Source organism: Siphateles boraxobius, unplaced genomic scaffold (assembly GCF_051911475.1).
Source record: "Siphateles boraxobius isolate OS27281-9 unplaced genomic scaffold, OSU_SipBor_1 41, whole genome shotgun sequence".
NCBI classification, from domain to species: Eukaryota; Metazoa; Chordata; class Actinopteri; order Cypriniformes; family Leuciscidae; genus Siphateles; species Siphateles boraxobius.
In genome coordinates this window covers 19,883,927-19,904,475 of record NW_027509042.1, presented here as the reverse complement: position 1 = coordinate 19,904,475, position 20,549 = coordinate 19,883,927, and the positions used below count along the sequence as shown (strand labels likewise).

The window sequence follows — 20,549 nt, the reverse complement described above, 5'->3', positions numbered from 1 at the left end:
TCAAAGGTTATAGAGACCCCAATGTTGGTCAGATTGCTATTCATTACCATCACTACAAGTGTGCCAATTGTCATATTTTTCCTACTTATGGTTCATATGACTGCCATTGACTCCCTTAGGGAAAGAATAATAAAGATTAAGTATACTATTGCCCAGCCTTAAGTGAGACACTCATATTGTAATGTGTGTATATTTCTATAAAGATACAGAGATTTCATTATGTCAGCTGATTTCATAAAGTGACTTTATTTTGATCCTCAGGGACCTTTGGCCGCATATTTCATGGAGTTTTGCTTGACGAGAAGGACCCAAGCAAAGAGAAACAAGTCTTTGTGAAGGCAGTGAAAGGTACATCCTCTGTTTAATTTTCATTTGATATTTGCCTAGAGTCAAATATTCTAAAATGAACCTTTTAAAATTATTTTCCCAACATTTCCAGGAAAACCATATGAGGGATAGTTTTTGGTAATGCACCTCTTTGATTTATAAAAGTTCATAATACAGGAATGATACTGAGGTTTTTTAAATGTTGATGCTTTGGCCATGACAGCAGTTTCTGTGAAAAATGCAAATGCCATGAGAAACTTTAGCCTTTCCTATCACACTGGTCACCCCTTAATTTGCCCTTGTGCCCTGTTTACCCAGCACAAGACTGGTGCCAACCACCAGACAATGCCATTATACCAGCCTTTGCTGTGCCAAGCTGTTCGGTTTCCCCTCCCGGCCCTTGCCCAAGGGACAGGAAACAATACACTTTACCCATACTCTCCAAGCATCCGTCAAAAGCTGTGCTCCAAGATAAAACCAGACCTCTGTGAACTCATTCTCAATGTGCTCACTCAGCCAGCAATCTGAGAGACTGGCTGAAAGGAGTTAGACTGCTTTTAGAGTAACCAGACTTTCTCAAGTACAAGGTGAAGCATTTTTCAGGACCTACATGCACCTTTTTTCTAACAAGGACTTCCCTTAGAGGGCAAAACAATTACTTGATTTCATGTCTCTTTAAACCCCCAAATATTTTGTCATGTGCTCACCCTCATTTCATTCCAAATCGGTGTTACTTTGGGTGTGTTCACACTTGGCGTGTTTGGATCGATTAAAACAAACCCTGAATAAGTTTGAATGCTGCCATCCGAACTCTGGTGCGGTTTGAATGAAATATAATGCAACACAGACCAAAGACATCGCAATAGATCTTAGTTTGTGTTTGAGAAGGAGGGATTCCTGATGCTGTTTTGACTCCTCCACACATTTTATAAGCTCTTCACAAGTTCTCAGCTGGTCAAAATGCTGTCATATGTAGGCTATCTCAAAATAAGCATTACGTCATAAAAGCCGACCAATCAGATTGTGAACGTATCCCTATGCCTTTAGGTTCGGGTTAAGATGCAAATCCGAACGCTAAGTGGATCAGGACTGAATGTTTTGTTTTTTTGGTCTGGACCAAACGAACAGAGCAAACCCTTGGGTGAACCCACCCGTACTTTCTTCTGTAGAACACGGAAGGCGAATCTAAGAATACTCTGGCCGCATCTTTCGTTAGATTCATTATGAATCTGAATGAGTACTCGGGATGTCAAGCTCTAAAAATGATGACAAAGCACCAGGAATGCTACAAAAAGGTAGTCCATATCCTATTTACCAACTCAAAATCTGACACTTCTGTGGGGCTTTTGAATTGTTTTTGAAAGCTTTAGTCCCTATTCATTTTAATTGTTTGGAAAAATGCAACCAGCACATTATTTATTTATTTCTTCTTTTTTGTTGAATGGGAAAAAAGTGCTATCCTTAAAGGGTAAGTTCGGCGTTTTACAAGTAAAGCCCTGTTTTAAGATCGTTTCTGATGAAATCGAACGGTTAAGATTAAAATTCGGACACATGCTGCTGTCCCGAGAATTTTAGGTTTTTGTGTTAGCACCCCCAAACCCCAACCCCACACACCTATACAATGGTTTCATAGGGGCACTGGAACAATCATTCATATAAACGCATTAAACTTAAGTTTACAAAGACGTGAAACTCACCGAGTGCTCTGGGGTGTTCACTGATATGCTCACGCAAATATCGCTGCAAAAGATGCTTTCCAACATGTGTTTTACCATTCTTTGTAAAACTGTGGACCTATTTTTCCAACGCCTCACAACCGGACATTCTTCCAAAAACTAAGATAAAACCTGTTGGAAAGCATCTTTTGCAGTGATTTTTGCGTGAGCATATAAGTGAACACCCTAGACCACTCGGTGAGTTTCACCGAGTGTGTAAACTAAAGTTTAATGCGTTTATATGAATGATTGTTCCAGTGCCCATATGAAACCATTTGTATAGGTGGGGGGTGCAAACACAAAAACCTAAAATTCTCGGGACAGCAGCATGTGTCCAAATTTTAATCTTAACCGTTCGATTTCATCAGAAACGATCTTTAAACAGGGTTTTACTTGTAAAACGCCGAACTTACCCTTTAAGTATTAACACAATCCTTTTATTGTATTATTCAGTTTTATTATTATTGTATTATTTATTGTATTATTTTGTTCTTGTATTGACTATCTTTTGGTGCTACTTGACTTTTACCAGATGTTTAAGGGTTTACCTAGTCTCGCGTAGCCAGACCTTTAGACTGACTGCAGAAGGTCTGGACTCTATCGCAGCTTTAATTGGCCAAATACCGCCCAAGAGGATGTTTGACTGACATGTAATGCAACCAATCACAGTTTCAGGGTGTGAAAATGTAAAGTCGATGTCCCTACAATAACAGACCGGCGTGTATCTAATAAGTTATTCATTCAAGAACATTGTGCAAGTTTACGGCAACAATGGAGCCGCGAACTTCACATTCATTTGAAAATTCAGCATTTAGTTAATCCTGGTAAGCGCTCATTGTCACAGTTGTAAACACGTCAGATTTCTTCCATGAGGGGGTTTGGCATCACTGCGGCTTTGTTTCTAGTCGGACCCTTAAAGAATGCAAGCCACGTACGTCTCCCAGAAAACCAACCAAATGACGACTTTGAAAATCTCGAAGTGTTTCCAGTTAAGTGTGCCATATGCATCAGACGTTCAGCCAACGATCCGTGGGTATGACGACTGAGGCTGAGACTAGGGTTTACCTAACATTTTATTTGGTGTGATGAGAAGGCTTTAACATCTGTTTTTGTCAGGTTTGCCTCACGTTCGGGTTGTACAGGGTTGCGTCACAAATCGCTTGACTCGCTGTTCTTGTATTTTACTGTGCAGATCATGCCTCGGAGGTACAGGTGACCATGATGCTTACAGAAAGCTGTAAACTACGGGGTCTTCACCACAGGTGAGTCACAGATATCTCGTGCTGATTTATTGATGCTTGAAAAACTTGCCCTGTTTGACTTATATTCTTGCAATTCTCCTATTCTTTTAGTTCAGAATAGTGAGTTTTGTACAGAATAATTTGTATTGTATTTGATGTAGACATGTTTGTGTTCATTTTTGTAGTTCTGATGCTAGTGGTGCACATGATTTCACTTTTAAACAAATCCTTTCATATATAAACAAAGCTTGCCATCGCTGTGTTGAGAATCAGAGGAACCTTATGCAGGGCTTTCTAAACTCAGAGCAGGAGAATCTTTAGTTCACTGTACTTAACAAAATAGCCCAACAATGTTACCAAACACACAACAATGTTACCAAACACACAAGCAGATTAGATGTTTTGAGAATGATGACATAATATACTTGTGTATACGAATATAACTTACCATACTTTCATGATGGGTAAATTACCCTGTCCACAATGGAGCATGTTGTGTAATGTTTGAGTGTTGTGACAGTGATGTGATGACCACAGCCCAGCTGTGACACTTCTATGACTAATATCTACACACTTCCTCTGCTTGGTGAATTACTGTCTGTCTTCCTCTGCATTCTTTCTTCATTAGTGCATTCTCTTTTACCATGCTTCATAGAAATAAGTGTGGTTTTAGATGTCGTTATTCATTTCTGAAGAACTATTCTTATAAATCACTTTCTGCCTTGTTTGAGTAAGGCAAGATCGTCCTCATTAACTAAAGATATTAAGACACATACTAGCTGTTGAACAAAAAATGTTTCAATGTAATGAAGTTTTTTGCTGGTGCCGGCTATCTGACAAAAGATCTGAGCGAATACAGTATTAGGACCAGTGCCTGGACGTTTCTTATATACCAGTATATATTGCTGCCATATTGTTTATCTACTGTTTGATATTAGAAATTGATCTGTGTCAGTGTGAAACATTATTTATCTATTTAGAATAACTTAAAGTGCAAGCGTAAAATTGTTCTTAAAACAAATAAAAATCTCGTTGTTAAATGTAAGCTTTAACTAAATATTGAAAATGATAATTATTTTTTTTTATTGTACATTATAAGTTATGAATGCTAAGTCCACTTGTGACATTTAAAATGATTGGCTTAATTTTAGTCTTATTTTAAAATTTATTTAGAAAAAATTGGCTGTTGCCTATTTTATTTATTGGTTGAAACTACTGAAACTTAAAAAAAAACTAAAAATGATCATATTGGGGAAAAAAACTAAATAAATCGTCTTGGAATTCAATGACATTAAAAAATGAATACTGATTTTGTAAACCTGGTGCTCTTCTACTCTATCAGCATAACTTCACATCATATTAAAAATGACTTCATCATCATTCAGAATATTTTTCCTGATGTTCATATAGCGGCAGTACAACAGCCCTGAGGTCGAACATTCTGTTTAGATTTTTCTGTTTCCCGCTTGGTTGCCTTTTGGGATGGGCTCAGACCCATATCCTGTCCCGAGCGCTCCGAGCTTTGCAGTCACGCAGACCTGTGTCTGGGGTTAAACGGTCAGCGCAGCCCATGACTTAAATTTTTCCTTCTCAGAAACGAATCACTGATTGAAATAGTATTATGCAGACCCAGGTATCCTTAGGGCAGCATGTCACTTCCTGTCTACTTTGTGTATCACTGCTAGCAGGAATCTAATAACAGTAATTCATTTCTCTAGATGTTTTCATCCCCCACATTTAAATCTGTGGTTGTGTACTTGTTTTGTCTTTTGCTGCAGAAATGTGTTTGAAAACATGGCCTTCTCCTGCCATTTGCCCTTTTACCTACACCAACAAACTTTAACCCATTTTTCACTGGTCTGCTCACATTTAGGAACCTGTTACCCATCAGCCATGTGTGTATAGAAGATGGTGAGAAGCCCATGGTCATGTTGCCTTATATGAACTGGGGAAATCTTAAGCTTTTCCTGCGCCAGTGTAAGCTTGCTGAGGCCAACAACCCACAGGTGAGACTACTACAATATTTTATGCCAGTTGTGCTTTGAGGCAGGAATTAAATATTTTTTAAAAAAAACCAAGCCACACACCAATTATTTCTACCAGTCCACCGTTTTGGATCGGTAAGATTTTTTGTTTTTAAAAGAGGTCTCTTCTGCTGACCAAGGCTACATTTATTTAATTAAAAATACCAAAAAAGCAGTAATATTGTTAAATATTATGTCAATTTAAAATAACTGTTTTCTATTTTAATATATTTTAAAATGTAATTTATTCCTGTGATCAATGCTGAATTCTCAGCATCATTACTCCAGTCTTCAGTGTCACATGATCCTTCAGAAATCATGCTGATATGATGATTTGCTGCTCAAAAAACATTCATTATTATGATCAATGTTGAAAACAGTTGTGTAGAAAGTTGAAAACAACAGCATTTATTTGAAATAGAATCTTTTGTAACATAAATGTCTTTACTGTAACTTTTGATCAATTTAATTCATCCTTGATGTATTGATTTCTCTTTTCTTTTACCCAAAAAAATGAAATAAAATAATTCTTACTGACCCCAAACTTTTGAACGGTAGTGTTTAATGTTACAAAAGCTTTCTATTTCAGATAAATGTTGTTCTTTTGAACTTTATATCAAAGACTCCTGAAATAAAAATGTAAATAACTGTTTTCAACATAGATAACTATGAGAAATGTTTCTTGAGGATCAAATCATATTAAAGTGATTTCTAAATAATCATGTGACACTGAAGTAATGATGCTGAAAATTCAGCTTTGTTTTCAAATTTATTTTCACATTTACACTTTTAAATGAATAAATTCATTTTGTTGCATTAGATAATATATCAAATCAAAGAGACGTTTGAATGATTAGACTATCCACTGCTTCACTGTTTTGACATTAGTTGTGATAAAGAAGCACACTCGTTTTGCAGGTTGGGTTATATAATTTGCAACAATTAAACTGAATCCAAATTTATGCAAAGAGTAGTTCTTGACCTGTGTGAATTCAACTAACAAGTAGTCCAATGGCACTCATCCTGTTAGCCATATATCAGTCTGAGACAGGTGTTTATATTAGAGACCCTCTAGCAGAACACCTGGAATCTTCAGATTATCCTGATTTAATTGCTTTCTTCACAACAATGAATTCATTGTGCAGATCCCGTCAAAATCGAGCGAACCTTCTATGATAGGTGCTTTACTCTGTGCACAATCGAGCCTTTGTTGAGGTTAACCCTGGGCGCTCTTTTATTCGGCTGCCACTGAACCCTCTTCAAAAACAAGATTACATAAATTCGGTCAGTCAGACAGATGTACTCTTAAAATGGTTAAATGGGTTCTTCAGGCTATCAGTGTTTCTACTGCAGGACCAAGCTTGTTGTGGCAGTGTTTTAGTTATGTGCAGTTGCCTTTTTCTTTTTGAAAACCGTATATCATGTCAACTATCTAAGCTTTAGATAATACCATGCATTTTGGCATTGAAAGTGGAAGGTTGCTTTTTTATTTACTGCCAAGATTTTCACCTCTCACTCAAACTGAATTTTAGATGCATGTCTGTTTGCAGCCTTTAAGGGGTGTGCAAAACTACATACTTTTAAAATGGCTCCGTCTGAACGAGGGGTCAGGGTTGAGGAAGCACTGTCATTAGGCTGGTTTAGGGTCTTGTACACTGTCCACCAGATGCTTGCTGATCAAACGCCTGGATTGAGCAAGACTGAATGGAACAGTATGCAAGTGTCTTGTTTTTAAAAAGAGAGGCACCAACTGAAGATGCTTGTCTGACCAACATAGAGGAACATCTAAATATTAATGCTTACATATTTAAAATGACTAAATATTCTGTTTTACAGAAACTATGGATGCATGGTGTCTCGTAACTGTAAAAAAAATTTGGGATCAGTATTTTTTTTTTTTTAAGAAATGAATACTTTTTTCAGCAAGTATGCATTAAATGAATAGCAACAATAAGGCTTCTCATTTGTAAAAAAAAAAAAATTACATTTCAAATAAATGCTGTTCTTTTGAACTTCATATTTATTAAAGAATACGGGAAAAAAATTATTCATCACCATTTCCACAAAAGTATTAAGCAGCACAACTGTTTTCAACATTAATGGTGATAAAAAAGAATTCATCACCAAATCAGCATTTTAGAATAATTTCTTTAATATATGCCTCTGAAGACTGAGCCATTCAGCTGAGTTATCACATGATTGATTAACATTAAACACAAACATTTTTTTTAATTGTAATATTTCACAATATTTCTGTTTTTTTATTTTTACTGTATTTGACAAAAATATATCAGTTACAAGTTAAAGTAATTATCAGTTTATTATTATTGACCTTTATTTTAATATCTGTGCATAACAAACTAAAACATTGCTTACAACAGGTGATTTACAACGGGGACTAATTTAGAGACGTGACTTCTCAAAGTCGGGTTTAGCATGTTGGCAGTCATACAGTTGCTGTTCTCTCAGGGAAGATATGTCTCTAAATTGATCCCCTTTAAGACTCTCCAGCTAAAAAGTTTAGATTTACTTGTCACTCTCATTGACCCATCCCTGTGTTCTACACGTACAACATTCTCTCTTGAGTAAACATTTCAAACTAAAATCGTGCAAACCCAATTCACACTGAACAAACAGGAATGAGCATGCACCATCGAACTCATCTGACACCGGAGTTTGTCATACACTGCAATTATTTTGTTCTAAAGCCTTGTGTATAGTTCTTCAGAGGGGAAAAGGCCACTCATTTAGAGAGGATTATGTTATGACCCTGTCAGTTCGCACCCAGGGTTTCTTGTTGTGTCTGGCTCTGGTTAGATTATACAAGGGTGCCTGACGTTGAGCCACTCCCTCTGAACAGTTAAAGTTTGGCTTTGGCTCTAGGTGCAAAGGATGTTTATGTTTAGTGAGGTAACTGTCATTACATCAGACGTCAGACTCTTCATACCAACTGAGATTCAACTGAGGAACTTGTTGCTCCATCAAGTCTGGTTTCCCAAGAGGTTAAGCTTAACCACGAGTGTCTGCTTACCCACTTCTTTTCTTTCAGTTTCTCATGCTGGATCTCTCTTACTGCAGTTTAAAAAATTATCACACTTCCAGTGACCTTTAAAATGTCTTCTTTGATCACTATAACCATTTTGTCCACTCTCTTTCGTTACACATACAGGCCATCTCTCAGCAAGACCTGGTCCACATGGCAATACAGATTTCATGTGGAATGAGCTACCTGGCACGGAGAGAGGTCATTCACAAAGACCTGGCTGCCAGAAACTGTGTGTAAGTGCCGTTTGACCTCATGTTCTCACTATTTACCATCTTACACCTTCTGCTGTCTATGCAGGAGTATACAGCTGCACCAAGTGTTACATTTTGGTATTGGCTGTTAATAACCAAAGATAATGATAATGAAGATTAAAGGTAATTTACAGTAAATGGATATTATTGCAATAATTGTGACAATGACTGGTTGGCTGTATTTTTTACACTTTATATACAGGTCCTTCTCAAAAAATTAGCATATTGTGATAGTTCATTATTTTCCATAATGTAATGATAAAAATTAAACTTTCATATATTTTAGATTCATTGCACACCAACTGAAATATTTCAGGTCTTTTATTGTTTTAATACTGATGATTTTGGCATACAGCTCATGAAAACCAAAAATTCTCAAAAAATTAGCATATTTCACCCGACCAATAAAAGAAGTGTTTTTAATACAAAAAAAGTCAACCTTCAAATAATTATGTTCAGTTATGCACTCAATACTGGGTCGGGAATCCTTTTGCAGAAATGACTGCTTCAATGCGGCGTGGCATGGAGGCAATCAGCCTGTGGCACTGCTGAGGTGTTATGGAGGCCCAGGATGCTTCGATAGCGGCCTTAAGCTCATCCAGAGTGTTGGCTCTTGCGTCTCTCAACTTTCTCTTCACAATATCCCACAGATTCTCTATGGGGTTCAGGTCAGGAGAGTTGGCAGGCCAATTGAGCACAGTAATACCATGGTCAGTAAACCATTTACCAGTGGTTTTGGCACTGTGAGCAGGTGCCAGGTCGTGCTGAAAAATGAAATCTTCATCTCCATAAAGCTTTTCACCAGATGGAAGCATGAAGTGCTCCAAAATCTCCTGATAGCTAGCTGCATTGACCCTGCCCTTGATAAAACACAGTGGACCAACACCAGCAGCTGACATGGCACCCCAGACCATCACTGACTGTGGGTACTTGACACTGGACTTCAGGCATTTTGGCATTTCCTTCTCCCCAGTCTACCTCCAGACTCTGGCACCTTGATTTCCGAATTACATGCTAAATTTGTTTTCATCCGAAAAAAGTACTTTGGACCACTGAGCAACAGTCCAGTGCTGCTTCTCTGTAGCCCAGGTCAGGCGCTTCTGCCGCTGTTTCTGGTTCAAAAGTGGCTTGACCTGGGGAATGCGGCACCTGTAGCTCATTTCCTGCACACGCCTGTGCACGGTGGCTCTGGATGTTTCTACTCCAGACTCAGTCCACTGCTTCCGCAGGTCCCCCAAGGTCTGGAATCGGTCCTTCTCCACAATCTTCCTCAGGGTCCGGTCACCTCTTCTCGTTGTGCAGCGTTTTTTGCCACACTTTTTCCTTCCCACAGACTTCCCACTGAGGTGCCTTGATACAGCACTCTGGGAACAGCCTATTTGTTCAGAAATTTCTTTCTGTGTCTTACCCTCTTGCTTGAGGGTGTCAATGATGGCCTTCTGGACAGCAGTCAGGTCGGCAGTCTTAACCATGATTGTGGTTTTGAGTAATGAAACAGGCTGGGAGTTTTTAAAAGCCTCAGGAATCTTTTGCAGGTGTTTAGAGTTAATTAGTTGATTCAGATGATTAGGTTAATAGCTCGTTTAGAGACCCTTTTCATGATATGCTAATTTTTTGAGATAGGAATTTTGGGTTTTCATGAGCTGTATGCCAAAATCATCAGTATTAAAACAATAAAAGACCTGAAATATTTCAGTTGGTGTGCAATGAATCTAAAATATATAAAGTTTAATTTTTATCATTACATTATGGAAAATAATGAACTTTATCACAATATGCTACTTTTTTGAGAAGGACCTGTATAAAATCATCAATTAAGGGTGATATTTAAACTATATATTAAATCCCCTCCCATTCAATGCTGGCAATAATGCTGCACATGTAATGTCACGACTTGAGAATATATATTTAGGACACCCTTTCAGCTTAAGTTCTAGCATTTATTTACATTTTTTAACATCAGTTTGCGTTAACATCAATGCGTATTTTATTTAGATGTCCTTTTTTTGTAGAATTGATAACAGCATGCAAGTGAAGATCACAGATAATGCGCTATCCCGTGATCTCTTCCCCATGGACTATCACTGCCTCGGGGACAATGAGAACCGACCTGTTCGCTGGATGGCTTTGGAGAGTTTGCTCAACAATGACTTTTCTAGCGCCAGTGATGTGGTAAGAGTTGCTGCTCCTTTTTTTGTTTATCTGCAACAGACTTTAACATGCCTCACATAATATTTAGTTTCATACCAACAGCATGCGGTCTCTAATGTATTGTTTTTCTCTTCCTATGGATGTTTTGCCTGTAAAAGAATAGTGTATCCTGTTTAACTTACAATTGTCATTTGCTGCTTTAGCTTGTTTATAAATTAAATTATGGCACTGGTAAAATTGAGGACCTGTACACTCTCCATTTTTTTTTTTTCTATGATTGTGTCCCAAATCCTGGTAATTTTAAAATTGCATAACTTATTTGATGTCATACTATCTGCTCCATCATGCTTAGTTACTGCTGACAATTACAGTAATCATGCTTCTGATGCCCATGAACATGTTGAGTCCTGTGTCGTGATACATGCAGGATTACAGCAGTTAACACAGCTTTTGAATTTCCCTAATATGTTTATATTCTTGATAATAGTGCTGTAATAGGTCTACAATCACATTTCAGGTCATTTTGCAAGTCTACATTACACGTAGCACAAGTTAAAATGATAGATCACCCAAAAATTAAATGAGTCATTTACTGACCCTCATGTCGTTCCAAACTCAAGACTTTCATTCATCTATGAAACATAAATGAACCTGAAAGACTTCTGCCCCACCATTGAATGTCCTATTGATCAAAACTTTGACACTTCACTTCATAATGAAATCCATAAAAAACTATTTAATTTAGGCTTTTATTCACACATAAACATTGATCAGCACACATATATAGAGCACATAAAATGCAACAAAAAAAGGACCTTCAAATATGATGCGCAAGAACCAATGACATTTGTATTTATGCTTTAAGCAAGTATGGATTAAACAACTCAATTCCACAAAATGTAGGTGGATTGGACTTTCTATGAAGGGACAGAAATCTCTCGTATTAAAAAAACAAAAATCTTAATTTGTTTTTTGAAGATTAGTAAAAATCATATGGGTTTGGAATGACACTAGAGACTAAATTATGATTTTTGACTAAAATGACTATGCTTTTAAGCAAACTTGTGCTTGGGAAATAGCAAACCAAACCTCTGTCACATTTTTTTTTCTTTCTGAGAGGTGAATGAGGGAGAAATTTGTTTGTGTGTGTGTGTTTTGTGGCAACACTACGTTCCCGTCCGTCTCGCTCAAAGTGCCAAGGAAACAACCCACCCTAGACAGCCAGGAAGTACTGAACGCCGCCTGGCCGCCTCATAAATGACACACCGGGCCAAAACCTGTCAGCAATCTGACCTCTGCATTCCTTCAGACTAACTGAACAATAGTGTCTGGTGCTGCCCGCATGCCAGGAACAATTATTAAGGTTCCGTTTATCATAATACAATAGGAGCTGGTGATGGGCAGTGGCCTGGTATGGAAATGTACTCTTGTTTACTGGGGTACGCTGGAGATTAATTTACCGCAAGGAGCTGTAGTGCAGGAGACCACCCACCCGGTGAGACATGAGACAAAATGCCAGATCAGCAGTGGATGTCAACTTTGATCTGTGCCCAGTTACAGTGCAGGAGACAACATCCATTTATATGTAATGAAGCTTGTCTGTTTTTGAATGTAATGAAAGAAAAGATGGTCAGGATTGTCTTTTAATGAATAGGGAGGATTAATTTCGGGTTTGCTCTGCAGTCAAGTAGCGTAAACATGATTTTACAGTTCTTTTACTGTTTGGCCTTAACAACACATCTCCCTGCAGGGCAGACACATAGAGAACGGTTTAAAAAGTCACCTTACCGCACTGAAAGTAATTTATAGTCATGGTAATTTTTTTTATATCCAAAATTGACTGTCTAACAAACTTGATTGACTTCAACCTTTTTTATAACAAGCTGTAATTACATTAGTTTGCACATCAGTTTGTTTCTTGGTTAATGATGTAAAACAAACAGCTTGATGGGCATGGGCATATTTATTTGATTTGAAGCCTCATAAATGTCTCTGTGAACAAGCTGTGATTGTGATGGAATAAATCCAGATTTCCTTCTTTTGTGTTACTGGAATGCTTTGTTTCCATAATTCTACTGATGTCCCTTAAATTGGGACCTCATGACTCAAACAGATCCAGATAAGGGTGCATTTGAAATGATTAAATCATCTCTTATTTATATGATTTACTACAGTTTTTTCTTCTTCTTTGCATTCCTTAAATTGTTTTTAAAAATAACTTATATATTATTGTGTGTGTGTATGTGTGTGTGTGTGTGTATATATATATATATATATATATATATATATATATATATATATATATACACATACTGTACATACACTTTATTAGGTACACCTTGCTAGGAACGTGTTGGACCCTATTTTGACTTTAGAACCGCCTTAATTCTTTGTGGCATAGATTCAACAAGGTGCTGGAAACATTCCTAAGAGATTTTGGTCCGACATGATGGCATCACACATTTGCTGGAGATTTGTCGTCTCACATCCATGAAGCAAATCTCCCGTTCCACCACATCGCAAAGTATGAGATTGGATTGAGATCTGGTGACTGTGGAAGTCATTTGAGTAAAGTGAACTCATTGTCATGTTTAAGAAACCAGTTTGAGATGATCTGAGCTTTGTGACATGGCACATATCCTGCTGAAAGTAGCCGTCAGAACATGGTATACTGGTCATAAAGACATGGATATGGTCAGCAGCAACAATACTCAGGTAGGCTCTGGCATATAAACCACCAGCAACCTGAACCGTTGATACAAGGAAGTATGGATCCATGCTTTAATGTTGTTTATGCCAAATTCTGTCCCTACCATCTGAATGTCGAAGCAGAAATCAAGACTCTTAAGACCAGGCAATGTTTTTTCCAATCTTCTATTGTCCAATATTGGTGAGCCTGCGCGAATTGTGGCTTCAGTTTCCTGTTCTAAGCTGACAGGAGTAGCACCCGTTCTGGTCTTCTGCTGCTGTAGCTCATCTGCTTCAAGGTTCGACGTGCTGCGCTTTCAGAGATGGTCTTCTGCAGACCTCGTGGTTGTTTGAGTTACTGTTGCCTTTCTATCAGCTCAAATCATTCTCCTCTGGCATCAACAAGGCATTTTGAACCACAGAACTGCTGCGCACTGGATATGTTCTTTTTCGTATCATTCTCTGTAAACCCTAGAGATGGGTTTACAGAGATGGTGAAAATACTCAGACCCGCCCATCTGGCACCAACCACCATGTCATGTTCAAAGTCACTTAAATCACCTTTCTGCCCCATTTTGATGCTCACTTTCAACTTCACCACATCATCTTGACCATGAGTTTGTTGCCATGTGAACAGCAGGTTTTTTATTTTTTTATAAATAAACCCCCCACTTGTCCTTTATGAAGATTCAAATAGGAATATATTTCTGCATTTAGATACTGGTCTGTAAATACTATTTATTTGTTTATAAATAATGTCAGCCTGTAGTGATCTCACTTGTTGAAAGGGAGGGATCATATTTCTGTTTCAGTCATCGTGCCTCATTAGGCCTGGTCTGAGCTATTGTGTGGTGTTCCCCTACAGTGGGCGTTCGGGGTAACTCTGTGGGAGCTGATGACCTTGGGACAGACTCCTTACATTGACATCGACCCCTTCGAGATGGCCGCCTATTTGAAGGATGGCTACAGAATAGCACAACCTATCAACTGCCCTGATGAATTGTGAGTTTGATGTTTTAATCTGCATTTCAATCAATTTGAGTTTTTAACTTAATTTTCATGTACTGGTTTAATTTTGAAAATACGTAAAAAATAAATAAACTATTGTGAACTTGCATTCCTGAGTGATTGGTAATGCTCCCAAAGTGTCAGTAACAACAACTTTCTTAAATCTTGATTATTTTCTGAGGAAACTAACTGAACCTTTAGAAACCTAAATGGATAGTTTGATCCGAGCACAACTGCATGCTATCCGCACAATCTAACCCTTATCGGCATCCTGCAATAGCTAGGGAACCAGAGCATGGCGATCGAACCAGCCAGGAATTACAAAGCAACGAGCGCTGTTGACCGTGTCAGTGACCCAAACACAGCAAAATTAATTGTCTTATGTGCAGTCGCCGGAACACAGTTTAGAGAACGCAGGAAAAGCTAATCAGTGTTGGATCGTAGCTTAGTACTCATTCCTCCAGAGAATAAGTGATGAATAAGAGTTCTGCGGCTTGCCTTGTGTATTTAAAAGCTTGAATAGAAATAGAGCGGTAAAGTGATCTCAACTTTCACTCAAGCCCGTTTCAATTGTTGCTGTCAAATGTAATCAAGACCAATACATCTTGTCCACTCCAGGACTTTCTTCTTTGATAAATCTGCTATGGCTTCATCAGTCACCTCACAGATCTGATGAAAGTAAATGCTTTGTTTATATGAGCATGTTCTCTGTTTCAGATTTGCAGTGATGGCATGTTGCTGGGCCTTGGATCCAGAAGAGAGACCAAAATTCCAACAGCTCGTCCAATGCCTCACTGAGTTCCATGCAGCTTTGGGGGCCTACGTCTAAACTCACTCATACCAGCACTATTCCAGAGAATAAAACTTAATGCAGTGCCTTACTTTATAAGAAAACTAGCCATTTTGTAAAGTTTTTTTTATTTCATGCGATATTAAATATGGCTTTGTTTGGAAAGTGTAGCTTCGGAGGTCAGTATCTATTTTTATATCACAGCTGTGTGAAATATCAAGGACTCTTTCTGATTCTCAAGAATATCATCCAGATTTGATTGGAATGCTGGTATTAGGATGTCCACAGGAAGCTGCTGTTCTCTGTTTCACAAAGAAGCTTTTTTTTTTTCCTTTTCTTAACAATACCTAGAGATGACAAGAAACTTATGAAATTTTCTTCTGGACATTTAAAATATTGCTCGGAGTAATCTGTACATATGTTCAAAGTCTTCAGTGAGAGGAGCTTAATCTCCACTGCATTATGTCCTGCATTATCTGTTTTTAAAATAATTTGGTGAGAGAATTACATCTCCACTACATTAATTGTACAGAAAAAAAAAGCCTCAGCCCGGACACGGCAATTGGTACGTAAACTAGACGTTTAAAAATAATAACTTTTTCCTTTTGGGACTGAAGATGGTGGAGCCCTACAGCTGAGCTTAAGCTTTACCTCCTTAAATTATGAGATGGTCGTGGAGGTGTAAAGCAGCGTGTTGGGATCCTGCAAGTCAAACTGGACTTTGATACAGGGTTTTTTTTTTTCAAATTCCTAAAGCTTTTGATGTTTGACTGTTCTGTGTCAGAACAATGCCTTCCTTGTATGTTTAAAACTGTATGAATACATGGACAAGAAAAGAAACATGAGTCACTGTGAATATTTGAAGTGTATGGCCTAGACACCATTTTCAAATCTTTTGTTCTGAATCTATAGGCTCTTTCTATCCTTGTGATCACTGCATGTTGACTTTTTTTAAAGGGTTTTGTGTAAACTGAATTCATACCTATCAATTAAACGAGGCCTCTAAATAAAATGGGATCTCAGTGTTGGGTGTTGGTGTTTGTTGCTTTTGATGCATGATTTAGTCTGGAGGATGGTTTTAACCTAACCTTTTCCCACCTCTTGGTTTTTGGTTCAATGGAAGCATCTACTTTCAGTTATCAAAGCTGTTAAGAACTTTTCTGAAAGGCACAGTTTTGCAATGATTTAATAATGATGTAAGTGTTGTTGTTTATTTTCTTTTTTCTTCTTTTTTTTTTAATACCACTGTGCAAATGTTTATCTTAAGAGAGCAGCCAAAAGCCATCAGTAAATTGTGGGGTGATTGACTCTTTGTGCAATCCTTATTCACTGTAACTTGATGACAGTTATTTTGTAGCTTAACTACTGATTTTATCAATGTACTATATTTTTGTGTAGCTTAAAGTTAGCAGTACCAAATGTTTTATGGAGTGTATTGAAGTGCTTACATTTCTGATGGCATTCTTGCTGTAAAAGGTGTACATTTTGAATAATTAATTTAATTTCATATACATATTAATTTTAGATTTTTATATATCACTTTGAAATGTGATTCCAAATACCCCCCCCCCCCCCCCCCCCCCATCCCCCCTTATTTGTGAAGAAATATCAGCATTGCTAAAGCTGTCATGACTTATGTTTCTTTCATTGTTTATATTTTGGAGGGAAACATACCCATTGTTTTGTTGCACCCACAAAGACGATAAAGCCTCTAAAAGGTTTCAGTTTTATGTGATGCTGTAATGGAAAGTCTATTTTTTTTTTTTTTTTTTTTTTTTTTTTTTGATGAATGAATGTGCTTAGTGTTAAATAGGAGCAGTGGTTTAGAAAGATTACCACCCTCTTCAGAGATATTGTTGTCCTTTCCCTGGTTCTGACATGCTTTTTTTTTTGTATAATACAGTTTAATCTCAACAAATGGCAGAAGTATATTCAACAAACCAAGTACATACTGTAGAACTTGACAAGCACAGCATGCTGAAACGACACAATCAGTGACCCGTTCTCTTGCTTAAATTAATGTCTCTTGTGTAACTGACCTGAAAAAGCACTCTTCTTTTTTCATGATAAGGTTTCAAAGGAAGGCATTGTGGGGAGCGTGAACCATTTTGTTCAGGTACTGTCTTACAAAAAAAAAAAAAAACTTTTAAGTAGCCTAGATGAACACTACAACATTTTTCCATTTGACCAATCTGTATTATTTCCCAGATTAATAGTTGTGCTGTCAATTTCACAATTTATTATTGCTTTATGTAGTGTTTCATTTTAATGGAGCTCTACAATGACACTTAGTTTGCCTTCATTGTTGAATAGTTCACCCCAAAATGTAATATCTCCTGTCGTCCCATTCTTTCGTTCATCTTTTGACACGTTTACGGGTCTTGCACGACAAACCAGTATGGCTGAGCTTCTGTTTACCATATTTGATGTGCTTTATGTAGCCTACGTGCGTTGATCAATGTTTAGCAGTAGCCTAAGGTGCGAGAGGCGAATTTAACACTATTATTTCGTCCCATAGACTCATAAATAACAAAGTGCCAAATTTTGATGCACTATGATGGTTTATTTTAAAGATAGGACTTAACCTTATTATTATTTCTTTTGCTGTATGCAAATCTAGGATATTTGTGTTTTATGTTGTGTATCATTGTTTGTTCATTGTAAAAGATACTACCTTGCTTAATTCCCTGACATTGTAGTTATGCATAAGTTTTGCAAAAAAGAAAGAAAAAAAGTAAGGTGCGAGAGGCTGTGCATGGTGAGTAAGTCATGGCTGAAGGGCGTTGTTACCACACCGTGAGGTCGTGACTAATTCAGCACTAGCCTCCGAGTACCTTATTGTTTTTATATAACCGCTACAACACAATATAAAAATTAAAGTCAGCAATCTGCATCAATGCAACTTTCATTAAGTAAAATTCCTAAATTCATTCCTTGCGCTTGAAAAAATAGTTTCTGCCCGTGGACAGCAACAGAATGTCCATAGGTGTAATATGTGGTATCTAATGGAGCTCAAATAAAAAAAGACTAGAAACCATTCTCATACTTGTGCAGTGATCCACAAAACCGTTGGGGGAAGCGGGCATATGGTCGTGAATAAAACACAGCTTCTGACCAATTAGAAGCAAGGAATGGAACTAACCATTTTATAAATCTAAATAAAAGTCTAAATTAAATCTGTTCATCATATAAAGTGATTGTGTCTCTTCAGGCTTGAATTTAACTGCTTTTCTTTTCTTTTTTTAAACTTTGTTTTTATGAACTTTCTGAAGCATGACACTTAATCTTTGTTTCAAAGAATAACAAAAGTCTTCTGTGCTTTGAACATAGAGTAATTGATATCAGAATTTTCCATTTTGGAGTAGACTATACAATAGAAAATACAAAATTAACTTAAACCTTCATATCATTCTAAACCTTAATGCATTTTTTGGTAACACTTCATTTTGCATTGTTCTTGTTACATAATATGCGTACTTAAGTAATAACAGTAAATAATGCATAATTGCATGCAACTAAACCAAACCCCTATAGTAAGTATACATGTTAATTAATATTACTCATTAGTAATTAAATGCATAATTACACTAACAATGACACCTTAAAAGAAAGTGTAACACAAAATTAGATATTTAAAAAAATGCTGGCACCCTAACAACATTGGACCTCATTTAGTTGAAAAGAAAAAGGGTTTTATTTTATTTGTGTAGGCTATATCTTCTTTTGTACCCCACCGAAGATTGTACGTCATACAGGTTTGGAATGACAAGAGCGCACGTAATGAGTGAATAACACAATATGAAGTTTTTGGTAAACTACCCTCTTAAGAGAATAGCTCTGTCATAATGGCAGTCAAAGCACTTCTTGGAAACTTGTCAGAAAAGAACAATGTTACAACAATGTATTTCAATGGGACGTAGATGATGTAACATTTATGGCCTCTTCAGTGAGATCACTTGTGCCAAATGGCACTCATTTCCAAGGTTTCGCTTCGCTTGACTACAGAACAGACAAAGTACATGAGCACAAGGGACACTTGAGGCCCATTATAGGGGAAGACTGCCATAAGGAAATTCTTTATTGACACACCACTAAATGTTGATAAGGAAAGTACAATTAAAGAAAACATTTTCAGTATAACTGGCTATACAGAAAAATTCCTATGCCTTTTATCTGTTTGTAAGACTTTGACCCTATAGAGTGCAGAAATGAACAGAGACTCACAAGGGCTCAGGTCATGATCGTCAGTATGACGCAGAAAGCATTAGAGTACTATATGTACGAGTGGTGGACTTTGATTTGGTCATAATTACACTTTGTAGCGTTACTGCAGAGAAGCTTTAATTGTGCTTTGCAATGTCATTGTAAATAACTCGTACTCCATAAACTGTGAAGTGTTCACCTGTAATATCCCAAAGTTCATTGCATGTGACTTTATGTGAAAGTGTCGTTTAAAACTTTTGAAGTTTTGCTGCTATAAAAGCAGTGGAAATCATTGACGCACTGACAAACCACTTCAATTTAAAACTCTCAAAGACAGGTGTGTAATTATCAAAGCCAAGTTTTTCAGACAGAACTAAATGATTTGGGAAAAATAGCCTTAACTCACTTACTAATCATTTATTTGGACCTATGTTACGAATAGTGCTATGGGTAATGCAGTGTAAGGTTTTTGCACTTAGCTCTCTCGGGTGTTGTATTATAGCCTACCATTTATTTGTGTCAGATTTGCCATATGGGACTGTTTTATTTGATTGAATATGTACACTAAGTAAACAAACATTTTCCTGTAGCTTTTAACAAATGTAATCAACATAAACTTCTATTATGATAATGAATGCACCACATAAAACTAATTTAGACACTTTCACAGACCATGAACTGGATGGAAACCCTGGTTTATAGACAGACTACTTAAACGCCCTCATTATGATTTTTTTTAACGATTAAAATATTTTATGATGTAATTTGTTATAGATAACTTTATTATCTATAGATGATGAGTAATAAAAAATCATGTCAAAACGCATTGTTACAAATGCATGTTGAGTGTAAAAAAGCCATGCGCACAAATAGAAAAGCAAAAGTAATCCTGTTCTCCTCTGTTATCTTTAAATGGAACATATTAAATGATTTACGCTGTTTATGATACGGGTTTGCACAGATTCCTTACCGAGAGTGCAGTACGCCTGTGTAATATGAAGAAATGAACTCCGTTGTGTCAAATGGGGAGAGAGATAAAGATCACCAAAACAATCGCGCGTGGAGTAGTGGGCGGGGTCGAAGAGCATTGGGCGGGGCTCGTGAC

General features: G+C 37.2%; 1 protein-coding gene across 2 annotated transcripts in view; it reads left to right on the top strand.

Annotated features, from left to right (window-relative positions):
* ryk (receptor like tyrosine kinase) overlaps window positions 1-16,266 on the top strand; it is an 82,302-nt gene extending 66,036 nt beyond the window's left edge. For both annotated transcript variants that reach the window (XM_077198916.1, XM_077198915.1), the window contains 7 exons: window positions 262-348; window positions 3,235-3,304; window positions 5,157-5,289; window positions 8,477-8,586; window positions 10,617-10,776; window positions 14,309-14,445; window positions 15,169-16,266. In XM_077198916.1, the coding sequence (XP_077055031.1) occupies window positions 262-348; window positions 3,235-3,304; window positions 5,157-5,289; window positions 8,477-8,586; window positions 10,617-10,776; window positions 14,309-14,445; window positions 15,169-15,280 (809 nt within the window). In that variant the 3' untranslated portion in view covers window positions 15,281-16,266. The remainder of the gene's footprint in view (window positions 1-261; window positions 349-3,234; window positions 3,305-5,156; window positions 5,290-8,476; window positions 8,587-10,616; window positions 10,777-14,308; window positions 14,446-15,168) is intronic.
* Window positions 16,267-20,549: the final 4,283 nt, after the last annotated feature.